Source organism: Rutidosis leptorrhynchoides, chromosome 2 (genome assembly GCF_046630445.1).
Source record: "Rutidosis leptorrhynchoides isolate AG116_Rl617_1_P2 chromosome 2, CSIRO_AGI_Rlap_v1, whole genome shotgun sequence".
Taxonomy (NCBI): Eukaryota; Viridiplantae; Streptophyta; class Magnoliopsida; order Asterales; family Asteraceae; genus Rutidosis; species Rutidosis leptorrhynchoides.
In genome coordinates this window covers 669,570,886-669,592,909 of record NC_092334.1, presented here as the reverse complement: position 1 = coordinate 669,592,909, position 22,024 = coordinate 669,570,886, and the positions used below count along the sequence as shown (strand labels likewise).

The following is a 22,024-nucleotide window of genomic DNA, read 5'->3' as shown; positions in this document are numbered from 1 at the left end:
AACCCCACCAGTTACTAAAATTTCTCCACAATGGAGCTAAAAAATAACATGTTGTGAATAAGTGATCACGCTCCTCAACCGCCCTAAAACAGAACGGACAATCAGAACGGACAATCATCACCATGTATGGCATTAGGGATGGCAACGGACGAGAAAAAAAACCGTGACCCGCGGGTATCCGATCCGTGACGGGTGGGGTAACATCATAAATTCTTACCCGCGGGCGCGGGTACAGGTAAAAAATTATACCCGCTGACGGGTCATGGGTATATACTGCCCGTCATGGGTAAAACCCGATCCGCAAATCCATGCACTTTTTTTAATTTACCCGCGAGTTTATACTTATAATTATTAAATTTAAAAGCAATTTTAGTTATAATATAATAATTATTACATATATAATATTACATATAAGTAAAAAAAAAAATAATTTTTAACGGCATGTTTAGTTTTTTTTTTCAACTAGTTGTTGAACCCTCGCTTCGCGCCGGGGGTTCGGTTTTCAATGTATTTTATTGCGTTTAGTTTGTAAAATTATTTCGTGGCTAAAGAATAATGTTGTTGAAGCGCAACTCGAGTCGAACTAAAAGGTATAACCCGTGAAAAATTTAAATGTTATTTTAAATTAACAATATATGTCCATCTTCGAGTTTAGCTATGTAATTATCGACTTTTAAAAATTTAACGCAAAATCAACGTGTATGAAAAGTACCCCAAATATTTAGCATTTTTTCAAAAGCGTCCGTTGTTTTACGTATAGTTAGTGACATTGTGTTCCTAAAATTATTTCGAGTTTAACGATGGTGTCGAAAAAATGTAACTCGTTGCGAGCGAGAAGATATGACCCGTTGAATATTTGGGTGGAGTTTATTTAAGATTTTTTTATGAAAATGGTTATTTGACACTCTACCCCCTATTTGGGGGCCGATTTGAATATTTGAAAAAAGTGTGGGGGTCTTTGTTGGTGCAGTGAAATTTAATTAGAATTAAAAAAAAGGTGAAGGGACGAAAATGCTCCTAGTTACTATTCACCATTTTTGTCTATTAGATAATATAGTAATAAGTCCTTAATGGATATAGATGATATAATGGATATTGATAAATGTAGGTAGTAATTTGTGAATAAGAATTGCTGTTTACTTTTTGTAGATATTGTATTAACTGAATGACACCAAATACCATTTTACCCTCAGCTAATAACTCAGATATTATTTGTATGTAGTAATTTGTGAATAAGAATTGCTGTTTACTTGTGGTCTAAAGTTTATACATTTATTTAAACCTATAATTCACTCAACATTTTTGTTGACAGTTTACTCGCATGTTTTCACAGGTACTTGATTATTTGGGCTTCCGCTGTGTTAGAGACTCTGCATGCATTCAGCAGATTTTGTTAAACATTAAAACTTTGCATTCTCTTTTGATTTGTTAAACTGTGGGTGTTTGGTTGACATGTTTTGGTCAACTTTGGTTATTTTAACAAGTTGGGTTTGTTTAAACTACTTATTTTGGTAAATTTCCTTTTTGGGGAACTATTTTGATTAAAGAATGCAATGTTGTTTAATAAATTCATTTAGAGTTTCGATCAAGCTGTGGATCAAGTGACGGAGCCGTTAAGGGTACTTGACGGGTCATCACACATTATTCGCGGGCGCCATCCCTATATGGTATCAATGACCTTTCTCCATAAAGCCACTTTTCCGGTTTTATGTCGCCACCACCATTTACATAGTAAGCTCCAATTTTTAGCTTTTAAGCTACCTATTCCCAGGCCACCTTTATTTTTTGATGCTATCGTTTGCTTCCAACTAACCCATGAGATCTTTTTCTGATCGAATTGATTCCAGAGGAATTTTCTTCCGAGACTTTCCAATGACTTAAGAACGACATCCGGAGCTCTATATAAGAACATATAGTATAAAGGAAGACTCCCTAACACTGATTTGACAAGCGTTAGTCGTCCCCCTATTGAGAGCATCTTAGCCTTCCATGGTGCCAATCTGGCCATGAACCGATTGAACACCTCTTCCCAAGCCGCAACAGAACTCATGTTTTTGCCCACAAACAAACCAAGAATGCTAAAAGGTAATTTACCTGAGGAACAACCGAAATGCTCAGCCATGATTTGTGTTTCTTCATAGTTGACTCCTACTCCGAACAGTTTACTTTTGCTAAAGTTTATAATCAACCGGATGCTTTGCCAAACCATTCCAGAATGTTAACCAAGGTTTCTGCGTTTTCCTTTGACTCATCTCCAAAAATTAATGCATCGTCAGCGTATTGCAAAGAGGTTGTCTGTAAGTAAGTTGTCTTGTGTGGGTACTTAGCATATTTTCAAATCTGTTTGTTATTTTAAAATTTCTCATATTAGAAATTTGTACTACTCTAATCGTTGATGTGACAGATTGAGCCCAATTTTTGTAAAATAAACTAATTTTTCTGGGTTATCTCCAATGCAAAGTTGTATATGCATCTTCACCATATATCATACATTATATATATATATATATATATATATATATATATATATATATATATATATATATATATATATATATATATATATATATATATATATATATATATTAAAAGTTCAATCGAGAACTACAAAAAGATCGAGAACTGCGAGAACTTTTAATTTACAAAGATTTTCACATGTGAGTAGATTAAATTATCCATAAAATTTGATGGAGAATAATAATGAACAGAAAATTGTTTAAAAAAACTTATATTTTACGTATATAATGATATATATATATATATATATATATATATATATATATATATATATATATTCTCGTTCACATGTGCATACTTGTTTTGAACATGTGAACATTTCATATAACTAAAAATTTAACATGTAATTTGTGTTATGAACATATGTTTGTTAATGATATGAGCACTGATTAACATTTTGATGTAATTTGTTAAATAAAAACTAGGAAATTAAAAAGTTCTTGCAGTTCTCGCCCTTTTTGTTGTTTGAACCTGCATATATATATATATATATATATATATATATATATATATATAGGGAGAGGATCCAGTGAGAACTCAAATTGAGTGAGAACTCCAATTAGAGCAAAAAAAGTGGCGGGCGAGCAAAAACAAGGGAAGTCGAGCAAAAAAAAAGAGGCGGCCAAACAAAAAAACTGGCAGCCGAACAATTTTGGGTTGTTCGAATTTCTCATTTTTGTTCGGTTCTACAATTATTTTGTTCGGTTCCACATAATTGTTCGAATTTGTCCAAATTTGTTCGAATTTTTTATTTTTGTTCGAATTTCACATGTTTTGTTTGAATTTCACCTATTTTTTTTTTTTTTCAAAAATCAACTTTTTTTAATGATTTAGCCCGATGTAGAGTTTTGGGTTTTGGGTTTTGGGTTTACGGAGTAAACCCAAAATCCTAAACCCTAAACTCTAAACCGTTCGTGTAAAAAATTCATTCTAAACCCTAAATCTAAACCCTAACCTTAAATTTAAACCCTAAACCCTAAAATCTAAACTCTAACTTAATTTGATGAAAATTGATGTAGAACAAGTGTAGAACAGCATGTTCTACATGCTGTTCTTTTGTTATAACCATGAAAGAGACATATGCCACGTCATCATTCCCTCATAACATCTATAAATACACACATAGGTTCATTCATCACACATACTGGATGCATTAATGTTACTCTGCCCAAATTTCTTACTGTGGCATTCTCCAGCTGAAAATACAACTCCGATAGAGATTTCGGTCGATATCGGAGTTAACTTTTATTCTAAGATATTAACTTATTCAATGCAAATCGAGTAAGGTTAATCCCATCGTTTGTTTTACGCCCTTGAAATTCAGATTTCAAATCGAGGTTTGCCCAGTTATTGAAGATAAAACATTCAATTCATCCTTTTCCACAAATCAAGCACTCAAATCTAAAATTACTTCATCAACACCAATTTAGGTTTGATCAGGGTCCTTTTTTCCGCTCGAACGGGAATTTGACCTTATACGACGGGCTTGTATTTCTTTGGTGTTGGAGTTGATACGGGGTTTTTCGGGTACGAGATGTTACTTTGGTTTGTAGGCCTAGGGTTAGATGTTGCCGGAGTGCCCGACATTCATTTTAGTTGTGCGACTTTTGAGTAGCGGCGATTGTGAAGTTAGATACGAGATCGGTTTTATGTATGTTTTAGATTTAGGTTAGGTGGTTTGTACGATTGTATTATCTTTTTTCAATTTCAATGTGCTCGCTCTCTTCTAATAGTATCGTTAAAATGTTTGTAAGACGATCAGAGCGAGACCTTTCAATTATTGTCGTTTGTGTTTACCACCGGATTACGATCTTTTATATATATATTTATACTAATATTAATATTAATATTAATATTAATATTAACTAGTAAATGAGCCCCGCGTTTCCCAGCGGAAGCCCAGAATAGACTCTAAGGGGAAACATAATAACAATAAAAAACAATATGCATGAATAATAGTCCGGATATTTAGTGTTTTCTAAAAAGCATCCATTTTTGCATATAGTTTTGCGTTGTGTTCGTAAATTTATTTCGAGTTGAACGGTGGTTTCGAAAAAATTTAACGCGCCGCGAGCGATAAGACATGGTCCGTCGAAGATTTGTTTGAGTTTTTTTTAGTTGTTTTATTAAAGTATAGGTAGTTTTCATTTTAGGCCTTCAAAGTATGGGAGGTTTGACATATTTTAGTAAAGGTTGCTAGTGGGTACAACTTTTGAGCTCTAAGTACAACATTTTAAAGCGTAGTTGGGGTTACTATTCACCAATGGTACCCCAACTATGTCTAATAGTATGTAGAAAGATGTGGTCCGTCGAAGATTTGTTTGGGTTTTTAATTGTTTTATTAGAGTGTAGGTAGTTTTCATTTTATGCCTTCATGTATGGGAGGTTTGACATATTTTAGTAAATGTTGCTAGTGGGTACAACTTTTAAAGCTCTAGGTACAACATTTTAAAGCATAGTTGGGATACTATTCACAAGGGATTGTAACGGGCGAGAAAAAACCCGTGACCCGCGGGTATTCGATCCGCGACAGGCGGGTAACATCATAAATTCTTACCCGCGGGCACGGGTACATGTAAAAAATTATACCCGCTGACGGATCGCGGGTATACTACCCGTCATGGGTAAAACCCGATCCGCAAATCCATGCACCTTTTTTTATTTACCCGCGAGTTTATACATATAATTATTAAATTTAAAAGTAATTTTAGTTATAATATAATAATTATTAGATATTAGATATATAATATTACATATAAGTAAAAAAAATTAATTATTAAGTCATTTTTACATGTAGCTTCTACATATATGGTTTATAATTAAATCGATAGCATTTTAATTTTTTTTTACTAAGTTGTATATTTTTATTACCTGCGGGTCACGGGTATTTGCGGGTCACGGGCATGGGTAAAATATTTTCACCCGCGGATCGATAATGGGTCTCGTTAAAATAACTATATGGACGGATCACGAGTATATAAGATTCGCACCCATTATTCGTGGGCGTCATACATACTATTCACCAATAGTACCCCAACCCTCCTAATAGTATGTAGAGGGTGAATAGTACCCAACTATGTATGATAGCACTAGAGGGAATAATAATAATAATAATAATAATAATAATAAATATTAATATTTTCTTTAAAAAAAAGTAAATATACATGAAGCCTTTTTTTTTTTTTTTTTTTTTTTTTTTTTTTTTTTTGAAAGGCAATGTTAGTGGTTAGCACACGAAGTTAATTCACGAAAATCCCCCCCCCCAGACTCGAACCCTGGTCTCCTCGAACACCATGTTAACATGGTGACCAATGAGGCAAAGCCCCATTGGCTACATGAAGCCTTGAAGGGCAATCTCATTTACTGCTTGATGAACGAAATAAATAGGGATGATGTGCCCTACATCTATAACCATCGCATTGTTATCAATTGGTCTCTCTAACCTAACCGCCAAACTCCAAAGTTGTGCAAGGTATCTCTATTTATCTATCTATTTTTTATTTAATTTTCTGGTAATCAATCATAATCAAATTCAGTTTTTTTTTCTTTCCATCCGAGCTAGGGTTTGGTCAAAAAGATGGAAAACAGTACGGATTTTTGTCGAATAGTGATACCGGACCCTGTTCCCTTGGCTCCTCCTTCCCGGGAGACACAAAGGAGATATCAGATACTCGAAGATATTCGAAGAAACAATCCGGAGCTGCTGGCTAAAATCAAAGAGAAACGGAGCAAGCGGAAGTCATGGAAGCCTGTCAATATGGACGCTGCCGAACTCCAAAAACTTCGTAATAACCCCACTTTTATTAATACTATTAGTATTTAATTATTTATATTATTAATATTTAATAATAATAATAATTTTTGTTAATTTTTATTTTGATTTTGGTTCAGGTGAAGCAGGTAGGTTGGAAAGGTTGGAAAGGTTGAAAAAAAATGGTCCCGTGAAGCTTAACCTCATTCCGCATACTATAAGAGATACCTCTGAAGAATTAACTTGTTGTATGTAACGAAACCAAATCCCTCATCTCGTGTTTTTTACACCATTCACTAATATGAACCTACTTATTAATTAATATATAGGCCGCAAAGACTAACTTTACCTATGGTTAATTAATTAGATACCGAGTTTGAAGCTGATTGGTATAACAACGCAGCCAATGCAGACCCACGTGAGCAGGTGTTCAAGGTTTTGAACCCATTAACTGGTATGTATGTGCCGCTTTTGGTTCTGGTGTGTAATCGTTAGACTTTTGAATATTTTTTTCTTCTTGATTTTTGTTATTTTAGAGTAGCTGTTCTGATATGATTAATAACCTGAAATTATTGTTTTGTTATTTAATAGGTAAGCCAGATGAAGCATTTACCGCATGTGTGATCAAGCGCTTCCACAAGGATAAATGTGACTCAAGTCTAACTGCTATGCCAACAACTTCTGGTAAACATTCAATCCAATCCCCACTCACATCTTGAGATGAAATTGGATGGTTTTCATAATTACTCACTCCTTAATGTTTCATACATATCACGTTTGGCTTATTTTCTTTTCATCCAGCAGATGACCTGCAAGGAACATCGGTGCTCAAGCGCCATCGTGACCAAACAGGTTTAGCTTTTTAATTATTAACTTGTCTATAGATGTTAGGAACGTTTTGTCAAATTCAGTTTTACTTGGCATCTAAACTGTATTTGTATTTGGATGTCTTGTTTATGAGGCATGATTGCATTGATGATACGCCATTAAGTCTAATAAGCTTAAGAAAGCAAGACACTACTATAAACCTAACAAACAACCTTATAAACTACTAGGTATTGCGGATGAATTGCTAGCAGCGGCACCTGTGCTTAAGCGCCACCACGAAGATTTCAGCGAGTCAAGCGAAACCGTGGTTGATGCTCCTGGAAACAGTTAAATCCACTCTGGGTTTGACCTTTTGACTTAGTATATATCTATCTATTACTGTATTTATTACTTACGCTAATTAAATCAAGGGAGGTCGTCTAACCGGCTGTAACCACTAATTCCACTCTTCTTTTGGGGTTCCAACTTGACTCTTAATTTTGTAAAACATGCAGATTGTAACTTATTGTAGTGTTCCTAGGTTTAACCAAGTAACCAACAATGCAATAGTTATGCTTGCTGCATTTATCACTTATCAGATGTTTGTCTTGTTATCTTTTGATTTTGTAAGACATTCGGATTATTATAACTTATTTTTAGTGCCTGGGTTATATTTTTCTAACTTGTTAAAATTAGTATTTAGATCCAATTGTAAAAGTATGTTATGTCTAGGGATGTTCATTATATCCAAATCTGAATCCGCAACCCTTATAATCCAGGAATCCGATCCTAAAAATAGGAATTCCGTATTTCGTATATCGGATCGACTTTTCAAAATTTTTGGATATTTGGATACCCGAATGTCCGAAATTAAATGGGCAACAAAAACGTGGTTTAGGTAACGGGTGCGGGTTGAGTTTGACTCATACAACCTTCTATCTAGTCTATTGGAGATATTATTTAGATAATTAGTGTGTTCGAGTGTGATCTTCCATTAGTCGCCAAAATAGGATGATCAAATAAAAACCTACTCATGTTTTTTAAATTTCACTATTTTGGTGCTTTTATGCTCGAGTATACGTCTTGTTTGTGGTCCATAATGCAATTCTTATTACAATGATGCATAATACAATCAATTATAAAGTTTGACTCTTCAATGGAACAACAATAACACGTCTTAATATTAATATTAATTGTCCACAAAACAAAACAAAAAATATTAATTGTCCACAAAAAAAATTGAACTCTTCAATGGAACAACAATAACACGTCTCAATATTAATTATTCATAGACAGAAAAAAAAGAAACACATTATCACACTGTATTTTTTCTGTAATTTTTTTCAACTTTACAGTTTTATTATCAATCAATTAATTAGAAAGGCATCAAACTTTTTTAATTTAATTAATTCATTAAGGATAATATATATTAATCTTCATTAAATTACTTTGGTAGTGGACAATTAATTTAAATATAATTTTTCTGTAATTTTTTTCTAACTCAAATTAATTAGAAAAGTATCTAACTTTTGTAGTTTAATTAATTCATTAAGGATAATATATTAATATATTAATTCATTAAGGATAATATATTAATCTTCATTAAATTACTTTCTAGTTATGGTAGTGGACAATTAAAAAAAAAAAAATACTGGATCATTAATAGGGGGTAATATTTTTAAATCATGATATTTACGCAAGGTGTATTATCTGTAACTAAGACTACTGTTGCGTACTCAAGCTCATATAAGGTAATTCAAACACTATCTAAGTGCATATTTATTTATAAAACCTACATAATAACTTTAATTCAAATTTGAAAATGACTTCAGAACAAATGAAGGTTTTCGAGAGAATAATGCACAAGGATCGAAACTAGAAGGACGATTAGGTTTTTGCAAACCAAAGTGAACCAACCCACTTCAACCCATACAAGAGAAGCTATACATTGTGACCCATAAATAAACCCACACGTTTTTCGACATCTACATAATCTATACAGAACTCTTTATGATATATGAAAAGAGGTGCTACAAATGACCTATATTAGTCTCTAAGTTAACCAGACCCACCGATATTGCCTTCTTCACATATAGTACATTCAGTGAAGGTAACTAGATAAGCTATACTAGAAGATGTCCATACAAATATGCCATTATAGTTGAACAAATCTATCAAATGCATTTATGTCACTGTTTTCAATAAGCAAATTAATACAAATGATCGAGGGTACCTTTTTTTTTCGGCGAAAAACAAGAATAAAATAAAAGGATTTTTCACAAAAATGTGAAAAATCAAAGATACATCAAATAACATGAGGACTTACAATCACTATGTCCACATGAGTAAATTGCAAATATCAGTAAGCTAAACAAAACAAGTGCATGTGAACTACAAATTAGCTATCTACCACCAAACATGAACAAACTTGACTACAAATTAGCTATCTGGCACCATTGAGAAGATGTGATCTTGATGTAGTACAAAGAAACCCTCCATGATTCGACCCAGACCTCATCTATTTAATGGCATGCGCTATCAGAGGCATTGTATCGAGCTCATGCAAAGATGTAAAAGTTATGAATATTTATCTCCTAAACGAATTCATTTGACCCGTAGCAACTTTAATTGTCTTCTTTTCATTGAAATGAAAGATAATCTGTCGTCTCCTCAAATGCCAAAAGAGTCATCCCTCCAAATGGAGAGCAATCTTCCTGAACGACCCAACGCTTCAACTTGCACAACTTCAAAACGAATAATTGCAAGGGAGTAGATGCGCTGAAATAACATACATAAAAATAAGTATGTTAAAAACTCAAAACCCCAAACACCAAACACCAAACCCTAAACCCTAAACCCTAAACTCTAAACCGTTCGTGTTAAAAACTCAATCTAAATCTTAAATCTAAACCCTAAATCTAAACCCTAAACCCTAAATTTCTAAACCCTAATATCTAAACCCTATAAACCCTAATATCTAAACCCTAATATCTAAACCCCAAGAGCTAAAACCTCAACGTACGCTCGAAAAACACGATAATTGTTATATATTACTTCTTCGAGCGTTTTCCCGCCAAAATAAAAACATTTATCACAAAGTGTCTCTACTAAATGTTCATATTTTCATCCCATCTATAATGTTCGTGAACAAGATTTTTTCAAAAAACGGAAAAAAAAAGTTTTTGCTTCCCCCCGATTGGTTACTTCCCTCTTGATCCTACCACTATATATATATATATATATATATATATATATATATATATATATATATATATATATATATATATATATATATATATATATATATATATATATAGAGAGAGAGAGAGAGAGAGATTGATTTAATCAAGAGGGAAGTAGATATTATGAGGAGAGGGGGGGGGGATATCAACATTTAAAAAGGCACTTTGTGATCAATCTTATTATTTTGACCAGAAAACGCTCGAAAAAATAACATTTATCGTGATGAATGTTATTATTCGAGCGTTTAGAAATTAATGAAAAAATGAATAATGACTAATGAAAAACACTGTTTAGGGTTTAGAAATTAGGATTTAGGGTTTAGATTGAGTTTCTAACACGGACGGATAGGGTTTAGAATTTAGGATTTAGGGTTTGGGTATAGGGACTAAACTCAAAGCACTGAACCCTAAATTGATGTAGCCTCGGGCTCAATCATGTTGCAACCCACTAATTTGGGCTCATATTTGGAACACGCCAAAAATGGATCCAATAACAAGATCAAAGTGGATCAAGATAATTGACATGTGCAATTGATGGATAATAAGAGTTACCTTTTATCTTCATCTAAAAAGTCCTATTGAATACCTATCGCTTGAACTTCCTAGTTTCTAGTTGTTGAAGTCTTGAAATATTCATATTTTGTATGGTTGGCAACTCAGTTTTTGTTTAAAATTACTACTCGTGGAATAAAGAAAGCCACGAGCTTTTTCTGTTATTTTATTTATCATAATACCATCAATATTGTTTGGCCACGAGCGGACACTATTTGGTATCAAGAGCTTTGGCAATGGATGAACGAACGGGGCGTAGAAGAGGGCGAGGGGCAAGTAATCGTTGAAACGTCGAGCGAGGAAACGAAACTGACCCACGGGATGCCGAGATTGAGCGACTCCAACATCGTATTGCTGTGTTGGAATTAAACCATAGCAAGAAGAAACTGACTCGGATACCACTTTTGTGCCATCGGAGTATGCTAATCCATTTCCACGTCAGCCGGGACGGTTTCATCAAGGTTACCAGAAAGACCCACTTCTTAAAATCGGAATGAAAGTGGAAATTCCAGAGTTTGCGGGAGCCGTGCACCCAAAAAAGTTTATTGATTGGTTGAGCACGGTTGAGATAGTATTTATTGTTAAAGAAATTCCAGAATACCTAAAGGTCAAATTGGTTGCAATCAAACTGCGAAAACATGCATCCTTATGGTGGGATCACGTTAAAAGGGAACGATCGGTTGCACGAAAGTCCAATGTGGAAACATGGGAAAAAATGCGCAAGTTACTCCGAAGGAAATTTCTGCCCAAGAATCACAGGAAGGAAGCATTCCTTGACTACCACAACCTACAACTGGGGTCTTTGAGTGTCAATGAGCTTATTCAAGAGTTTGATCGACTACGAATGCGGTGTGATGCACGAGAAGAGGATGAACAGGTTGTTGCACGTTTTTTGGGGGCTCGTAACCCGAGATCGCAGACGTGGTATCTTTACAACAATACCTCACTTCTGAGGATGTGTGCCGTTTATCACTTAAATTAGAGAAACAACAGCGAAAGGCTAAAGGAAAGCAAGTCATTAATCGAGGCATACCTTCACCAAAGCTTAACATCCCATTACCGAATGAAACCAAAACTGATGCACCGTCAAAACCTAATACACCACCAAGCAGTAGTCGGGAACCGTGATGTTTCAAATGCCAAGGGGTAGGACACTATTTTTGGGATTGTGTTAACCAGCGAACCGTAATCGTACGAGACACCTCGGGCGATCCACTTTATGACACTGATTGTGAACAAGGTGAGAATCATTAAGACAATGGAGAATTCTTTTACCCTGATAAAGGGGAGGCGTTGGTCATCCAACGAACACTAGCCGCATCTGGGGGTGATTCAAAAGACAACAATTTATGACTACGTAATAACATTTTTCGGTCTAAGGTTACAGCTCGTGGTAAGGTGTGTAATATGATAATCGATGGAGGTAGTTGTGAAAACGTGGTCTCTGTTGACATGGTCGAAAAGCTTGGTTTAAAAGCTGAGGAACACCTAGAACCTTACAAGCTCACATGGTTAAAAAAGGAAATCATATCACAATGAAAAATTGGTGTTTGGTGCAATTTTCCATCGGGAAGAAGTATATCGATGAAGTTGGTGCGAAGTTATTGCAATGGATGCGTGCCATATTCTCCTTGGTCGTCCTTGGCAATACGATCGGAAGACTAAACACGACGGCTATCAGAACACGTACTTAGTTTTTACAAAGACGGAGTTAACGTGACACTTGTACCCCTTGATACATGATGATGTAGCGTGAGGGTACGAAATAGTATTATTTTTAATACAAAATACTACAAAATATGACACAAGTTTTAATTATTTATAGAGTGGGATATACCTAAATCTTGCTACAACACTATAGGCAGTGTACCTAATCGTAGAGTAGTGTAGTTTTTAGTAAGTCCGGTTCGTTCCACAGGGAGCTGGTGATACTTACTATATTTTTAACAACTATATTTATACAAAATATATATAATTATATAAGTAGTAATATTATTATAAAAGGGGGGGTTTTTACCGTTTAATGACCGGTTTGTCGATTTTATATTTTTAAGCGTAAAGATAAATGACAATAATTAAAGTGCGTAAAATAAATAAATGACGATAAATAAAATAACAATAAATAAAATTGCGATAGAATATGAAATAAAAGGATTATGCTTATTTAAACTTCCGTAATCATGATGTTTGACATTTTGATTTTAATTAATTGTTACTCGGGTTAATTGTCCTTTGTCATGGTTTATTTGATACCTATCTGGTTTTTATCCATAATAGTCCATCGGTCATAAATATAAAGTGCGAGTGTCCTTGTCAAATTACCCTTATACCCGAAGTCAAATATTCCAACTAATTAAGGATTTAAACTGTGACGCAGTTATCACTTCTGTCAACAATTACACCAGTTATCACTGTATGTAATCTACCCCTGTTTTGATTAGATATGAATATTAATTTACCCACTTGATCAGTTTGAATAATCAATTACCCAACCCGAATAATTAATTAAATGATTATAACAGATTCCATATGAACATCACTAAATAGGACAACCATAATCATTATTAATTATTAGGTTAATTAATTTGAAGATAGGTTCGACAGACTCCAATGAGTTGTCACTCAATTAGACAATACCCCCCATCTATTAATAGTCAATAGTTCAATTTTCACAAGTGTCGGTCTTTTGCCCAAACCTTAATTATGGTCCAAAGTTCAATAACCCCTTCTTAATATTTTAGCCCAACATCACGATTACTTCGGCTCAAATAAGCATAATAATAACTTAGTTACGATACATTAATATAAAAAGGTTGAACATAACTTACAATGATTAAAAATAGCGTAGCGTTACACGGACAGAATTTCGACTTACACACTCAAACGATCTCTATCATAAATCTTATTATTATCATAATTTAAAATTAAAATTAAGATTATTGTTATATCTTATTAAGTTAACATTATGATAGAGATATAGAATATAGATATTGATAATTGATATTGATAAATAAGAAAAAGATAGAAAAAGGTGTGTGTTAATTGATCGTAATACGTCGCCTTTTATAGGCAAAATGTTAAATTGAATTTTCGCTTACGACCCCTGAACTATGCTCAATTAACAACTTTTTATTATTTAATATTATTCTTATTATGAATTATTTAAATATTATATTTTATTCTTGTGCATAGTTGACTTGTAATTTTTACACCGTTGCGTCGAGCGTTGAAAGTTGGTTCATGTCTTGGTTCCGGATTTTCGAACGCCTTTTCGTACAATTTTATATCGTGTACTTTGCGTTTTGTAACTTGTACTCTTGTCATTTTTAGATGTTCTTCATCAATAATTTGAACCTTTTTGATTGTATCTTGTACTTTTGAGCTTTTTGGACCTTTGTGTCTTCAATTCGTCGTTTTCGCCTTTTGTCTTCGCACTTATTTAAAATAAACGAATATTACTTGAAAATGGAACAATTGCAACTAAAATCTTGTCTTTCTTGGGGGATTTTGCTATGAAATATATGTTCCTTTTTAGCCTTATCAATATCCCCACACTTGAGCGTTGCTTGTCCTCAAGCAATACAGTCTTGAAATAATATAATACATCACACGAATCACTTCTTTATTCTTCACACTTTGTACATCAGTGATTTTGATAGAGCGGTATAAACAATGATAGTAACGATATGGTTAAAGGTGGGTGTGTCATCCACAGTTGCCTTGGGTTTAGGACAACGACACTTGCAATCAAATAGCTGATTTACTTTCGGTTTCCAAAGCAAAGTGCACATTTGAAAGGCGGTTTACAGTCCCACATGACTATAAAAATTTAGATCCTTTAAGGAAATTGGATCTTTATGAAAACATTTGATCTTTTGAAAATTCAAGCTAGATTTTACCCTAGACAAGTTTTCTGATTTGATCCATCATCGGTGTTGCAAAATATATTTGTGGATCAATATTTTGGCTAAAACTTTTAGGTTCGTGTAATCCACTGCTATCCCGGTATCGGAAAGTACACATCCAGTTTACTTGTTCCGTATATTATCTTTCGGTAAACTACCGTCCGGTTGTAAAGGAAAGCGATGAACAAGAAACTGTTAAGGCAATGTCCCGTGACATGCAGATGATTATGGTCTTTTAACGTGTCGGATGCTAGAACTATCCTTGGTAGGAGCGATAGTAAAGATCATCCTATGATTTTTCAGTCTGGCACAAGGTCCTGTCTCCGACCATGCTATGCAACCACCGTTCTTACGGTTGACACCCGATTTGGTTCAGGTGACCTAATGAATTCTGATGAATTCTCAGAATTTTACGTTCAATGGTAATGAACGCATTGAAAATGGGTTTTCAGAAAATAAATCGGTTTTAATTTTGATCAAAATATTTTCTCGTTCAAGCTCGAGTTTAGATATCATTGAATTCCATGAGTTTGAATTCTCAATCTTTAAGGTCAATCTCAAGGATTGAGTAATATCAGTCTTAAAAGCTAATTTTTAATCTTTAAGGAGATTATCCTTTCTGGGGATCTGATTCATTAGTCTTATCAAGCTAATTTGCACGGTGCCTCCCCATTGTACGAGATAAATCCTTCTCATGGTTAGGATAAATCTGACCACTTGGCGACCCTGTTTGATGCTGAGGTCCGTGGATTTCCTGCTGATTTTAGAGATGACTTTTCTAGATTTTTCGTCAACCTATAGCTGGTCTGGACGACAACTTCTTGACCTAAATCAAGAAGCGCGTGTCTTTTTCGGAAGACTTTACTTCCTTTTAATGATGGAATTGATTCATCGTGTAGATCCATCTTTCTTTCAAATATATTACAGTAAACCGGGTAAAACTGATTAGTATCATCCAAAACAAAAGTACCTGCAATAATCTTGTACAAAGATATGTGATAGACAATTTTTAATTGAATAACTTGGTACATTCTCCCCACACTTAGTTTCTTTCTTTGCCTTTTTATTCTCCTTTATTCCATTTTAAATGAATTCAAGCATTTTAGGTTGTTTCTCAATTTATGTCCTTTCCGAGGTAACGATAATTTCGGTATTAACACCTAGTTTTCATCGTTCATAAATATGTATAAACATGATTTTGAGTTCATTTAGTTGAAAATTTTTCAAATTTTCACAAAATTTGGCAAATAAACCAAGTATAAACCTGAGAGAATTTATAACCCTTCCCCACACTTAAGATCATGCAATGCCCTCATTTGCATGAAATCAGACTATAATTTAAATTCATGAGGGTGATTAGCGTAGAAAAGTGATTAAAAATACCGAGTTTGCAAACATATTGTTATTTCACATTTGATTTTTTGCATCTTGTCAAAATCAGTAGCTTTTGCTGAACTTCATGACAGTCTTTGAAAGTGCGCTGTTTTACCCTGTTTTGTACATAAGATAAAATACAAATATATATATATATATATATATATATATATATATATATATATATATATATATATATATATATATATATATATTTTTGAAGTTTGGTTTATAACCCCACTTTTCAAAAATTTATAAAGTATAATATTTTTGGCATACTTTAAATCAATAAAATTAAAAATAATGATAACAAAATTTGTCGCCCCGCCCTCGGGTAAAGTAATTTCGGCTCAACGACCTAGTCTTCAACTCACGACGAATTTTAAAAATCATATTTTTAACTTAATGAAATAAAGTAAATTTTGTTTTTTTTAAAATCACAATAAAACATAAATTAAAATGCATATTAATTTCAAATAAAACCTAAAAAAATAAAAATTCAGAATGGAGGGAGAAAACTAGTTCTTTAGTGTCTGCTAGCGGAAAAGACCAATCGGATTCCATTCTCGGAACTACACGAGAACAGAACAAATAACTTTAGACAGCATTATCTTTTTAGAACATTCGAATCTCCCCACACTTAGGTAGCTGTGGTGTTGAAATTGTGATTAACTTCATTGTCAATTTCTCTTGGTCCATAATCAACTTGCCTATCTGTGACTTTTTCTTTAAGCCAGTGCCCGGCTTCTTCCGTAATATCCCATAATTCAACTAGCTTCGCCCTTTCTTTAGGCGACAAATTGGATACTAACCGGTTACATAACTTAAAGTTCCCCTTACTTCTAGCATCAATAGCCCGTTTAAAAAGTTTCTTCATTGAACTGTTAATAACGGGGTCATCTAATTTCGTATCAACAACGGGGTCCTTTGTTATTGGGTTATCATTAGGTGTTACTTCATTTTTCCCACACTTAGGCGTTTCATTATTGCTAAGCACTTCCGTTGGAGTTGGTAAAACAACATGGTTATTACCAATCGTTTTTATTGGTTCAACGGTTTTGGTTGGTGGAGGTTTAGATTTTCGAATCATAAAGGTGATCGATTTGTCACCACTTTTAAGTGTCATTCTTCCATTTCCTACATCAAATAACGCCCCGGTGAACGCAAAGAATGGCCGACCTAAAATTAGAGGAATGTTTGGGTCCTCTTCTATGTCAATGACAATAAATTCGACTAGAAAGGTTAAATTGCCTACTTGAACGGGTAGGTTGTCAGCAATTCCAACTGGGTGCTTAATGGTTTGATCAAAGAGTCGAACACTCATATCCGTTGGACTTAACTTACCTACACCTAATCTCTTATATAAGGAAAGAGGCATAACACTTACACTTGCACCTAAATCTGCTAGTGCATCATACATGACACAATCACTAAGTAGACAAGGAACAATAAATTCACCCGGATCACCTACTCTTGGTGGAGGTTTTGGTGGAACTGTCTTCACCGGGTTTACTTCTACGGTTTTTGTTTCTTGCACTTTCTTATACTTCTTCTTCTTCTTCTTTCCAATGGTATCACCAACTTTATTACCTATTACTTGCTCATACTCAACTCCTTTTCTTGGAAACGGGATGGGTGGTTTATATGGTGCCACCACTGGCTTTACATACTCGGGTGGTGGTGGTGTTGTAACTTCTTCATTGTTACTCATATCTAAAACCTCCCCAACTTCTGGAGCTGGTTTTTCAGAATTTGTTGACACCATATTAACATTCTCTTTCCGAGGATTTACTTCAGTATTACTCGGTAGATTTCCTTGTTCCCTCTCACTCATCATGCTAGCAAGAGTACCTACGTGTTTTTCAAGATTCAAAATGGAAGCTTGTTGAGTTCTTAATGACTGATCAAACCTCTCGTTCGTTTGGGTTTGAGATGTAATGAATTGTGTTTGAGATTCAATCAGCTTTGCCATCATTTCTTCTAGATTTGGCTTTTTCTCTTCGGGTTGTTGTGGTGTTTAATACAAGCTAGGTCTTTGTTGATTGAAAGTGTTGTTTTGAGTTGGTTGGTTATTCGGACCTTGTTGGTTGTACGAGTTGTTGTTGGGCCCGTTTGGATTGTAAAGAATGTTTTGATTTCGATTGAAGTTTAACTTTGGCGGTTGATAATTATTTTGATAATTATTTCCAGGCCTTTGGTTCATATAGGAAACATTCTCTCGTTGTTCCATGGTTGGTTCAACATTACAATCTTTCATTAAGTGTGGTCCACCGCATAGCTCACAACTGATTCGTATTGCGTGAATATCTTTATTCATCTTTTCCATTCGTCTTTCGAAAGCATCTATTTTTGCGGAAACGGAATCAAAGTCATGGCTAGAATCGGCTCTAGCCGCTTTAGATGATCGAAAGATATCTTTTTCTTGGTGCCACTCATGCGAGTGGGAGGCTGTGTTATCAATAATTTTGTAAGCTTCAGTTGCGGTTTTCTTCATAATGGAACCACCAGCTGTTATGTCGATGTCTTTTCGTGTAGCAACGTCTACGCCTTGGTAGAATATTTGTACTATTTGAAAAGTATCTAATCCGTGTTGAGGACATCCTCTCAACATCCTTCCGAATCTTGTCCACGCCTCATATAATGTTTCATTTGGCTTTTGCGCGAACGTAACAATTTCTCCTTGAAGTCTCACGGCTTTGGATGCCGGAAAGAATTGTTTAAGAAATTTTTCAACTAAAACATCCCATGTGTCAATCGCCCCTTCAGGTAACGATTCTAACCAATCTTTGGCTTCTCCCTTTAAAGTCCAGGGAAACAACATGAGATAGATCTGCTCATCTTCCACTTCTCGGATTTTGAATAGTGTACAAATTCTTTTAAACGTACGAAGGTGTTCGTTAGGATCTTCATTCGGTGCACCACTGAATTGGCATTGGTTAGTTACCATGTGTAGAATTTGTCCTTTGATTTCATAATCTGGCGCATTAACTTCTGGCTTAATAATGGCGTGACCTTGGCCCGTGCGTGTGGCTCTCATTCGATCTTCCATACTTAGAGGTTCTAGATTTTCCATGATTGGAAGTGTTGTATCTGAATCACTAGAGGTTTCTGATTTAATGGTTTCTTTCCTCAACAATCTCTGTTTGTATGATTGGAGGTTCCGGAGGAATAATTAATGGATCAGGGTCTCTGAATTGTCCCTGAGTATTCTCTGGATTCTCAATTGTGAGGTTTGTTTCAAAAACTGGATTATCGGAAATTTGAGTTTGAGTAATTGGTCGACTGGATGACGATTCTAAAGAAAAATCAACGGCGGCGATATTCGCTAAATGTCTTGATCGAGTTACAGGTGGTGAACGTATGACCGGCGGCGAACGTCTTGCTCGGTGCATTCACAGAATATCCTATTAGTTATAAAAATAATAAGAAAAACTTAAATAAGCTATCCAATTAATAGACTTTTCTGATTTTTGCCCATGTTTCGAATAGCCAAAAGATGCAGCAGAGGGGCAGGATTCGTTTGGTCTCAATATAATTGAGGACTGTTTGGCTCCAACAACCCGTTCCACGTACAAATCCAACTATTACTACGAACCAGAAAAATGTCAACGTCTATTAATTTAACCACTTAAATAATTTTCCTTTCCGTTTAAGAAATATTAGATAAGAAGTAGATAAAATTCTATGTCCTATAACTAGAATGACGAGAAATAAGGAAGAAATAGATTGCGCTTCGAAAAGTGTCGAAAAATGAAAAAGGCGAAGAGTGGTTTATAAGACTTAAAAACACGCGATTAATCCAACCTTATAACTATCACTATCTTAAAATTAAAACTACAAATAGAGATACTAATTGGAATTGTAATTGATACATAGGTAAAAGGCGTCGAAAAAAAAAAAAAAAAAAATAAGAAAATAGCACGAAAAATGGCGTCGCAAAATTTTAAGGCACCTAAATTTTAATCTAAAGAAAAAGTACTCAAGGGATTTTACGGCAAAGCCTAGAAATCTAAAAGTAAAAATAATTATGGCAAATACTAGAAGTTGCGACTATAGTCTAAATAATTATGGTCATATTCGCTTTTTTTTTTTTTTTAATTTTGTACTAAACGAATATTGTGTCGAGTATTTTAACTAGAAAACAAATGAAAATTTAGTCATATTAGCTGTCATTTTATCTGTTAACCCCAATATAATACTCAACAAACATAATTCGATTTAAAGGAGAGGAATCAAATAGAATCTGAATGATTGATAAAAAAAAAAAAAAAAAAAAAATTCACTCAAAAACAATACTAGTATCACGGGGCTAACAATAGGCCAGGAATAAAAAAAAAAAAGAAGAAGATTGGATTCCAATCTCTTGGACAAGGGTGGCCAATACCTAACATGTTGGACCACTTGATGACAATGAAACCTTATGATAAAAAAGTTTTTTTTTTTTAATTACCATCTAAATCCTAGTTCTTGAATGAAAGGAGGTAAAACAGAGGTATCGCAAAACAACAAAAAAAAAATTTATCTTTTGAAAACGTTTTTTTTTAAATGTTTTTTTTTAAAACATTTTTTTTAAAACATTTTTTTTTTTTTTAAAACGTTTTTTTTTTTTTTTTTAAAAAAAACTTATATTTTCACAAATATAAATTAAAAATATAGCGTTTTAGCGTTCCCCGGCAGCGGCGCCAAAAACTTGATGATGTAGCGTGATGGTACGAAATAGTATTATTTTTAATACAAAATATGACACAAGTTTTAATTATTTATAGAGTGGGATATACCTAAATCTTGCTACAACACTATAGGCAGTGTACCTAATCGTAGAGTAGTGTAGTTTTTAGTAAGTCCGGTTCGTTCCACAGGGAGCTGGTGATACTTACTATATTTTTAACAACTATATTTATACAAAATATATATAATTATATAAGTAGTAATATTATTATAAAAGGGGGGGTTTTTACCGTTTAATGACAGGTTTGTCGATTTTATATTTTTAAGCGTAAAGATAAATGACAATAATTAAAGTGCGTAAAATAAATAAATGACGATAAATAAAATAACAATAAATAAAATTGCGATAGAATATGAAATAAAAGGATTATGCTTATTTAAACTTCCGTAATCATGATGTTTGACATTTTGATTTTAATTAATTGTTACTCGGGTTAATTGTCCTTTGTCATGGTTTATTTGATACCTATCTGGTTTTTATCCATAATAGTCCATCGGTCATAAATATAAAGTGCGAGTGTCCTTGTCAAATTACCCTTATACCCGAAGTCAAATATTCCAACTAATTAAGGATTTAAACTGTGACGCAGTTATCACTTCTGTCAACAATTACACCAGTTATCACTGTATGTAATCTACCCCTGTTTTGATTAGATATGAATATTAATTTACCCACTTGATCAGTTTGAATAATCAATTACCCAACCCGAATAATTAATTAAATGATTATAACAGATTCCATATGAACATCACTAAATAGGACAACCATAATCATTATTAATTATTAGGTTAATTAATTTGAAGATAGGTTCGACAGACTCCAATGAGTTGTCACTCAATTAGACAACCCCCCATCTATTAATAGTCAATAGTTCAATTTTCACAAGTGTCGGTCTTTTGCCCAAACCTTAATTATGGTCCAAAGTTCAATAACCCCTTCTTAATATTTTAGCCCAACATCACGATTACTTCGGCTCAAATAAGCATAATAATAACTTAGTTACGATACATTAATATAAAAAGGTTGAACATAACTTACAATGATTAAAAATAGCGTAGCGTTACACGGACAGAATTTCGACTTACACACTCAAACGATCTCTATCATAAATCTTATTATTATCATAATTTAAAATTAAAATTAAGAT

At 33.8% G+C, this 22,024-nt stretch overlaps 1 protein-coding gene across 1 annotated transcript; it reads left to right on the top strand.

The window, feature by feature from the left end:
• Window positions 1–5,924: 5,924 nt before the first annotated feature.
• Window positions 5,925–7,739, top strand: LOC139893911 (uncharacterized). Its single transcript, XM_071877111.1, has 7 exons — window positions 5,925–5,989; window positions 6,080–6,302; window positions 6,409–6,516; window positions 6,636–6,722; window positions 6,860–6,952; window positions 7,070–7,120; window positions 7,324–7,739. Exons 2-7 carry the CDS (start codon window positions 6,095–6,097, stop codon window positions 7,425–7,427), a joined length of 651 nt encoding a protein of 216 aa, XP_071733212.1. The 5' UTR covers window positions 5,925–5,989; window positions 6,080–6,094; the 3' UTR covers window positions 7,428–7,739.
• Window positions 7,740–22,024: the final 14,285 nt, after the last annotated feature.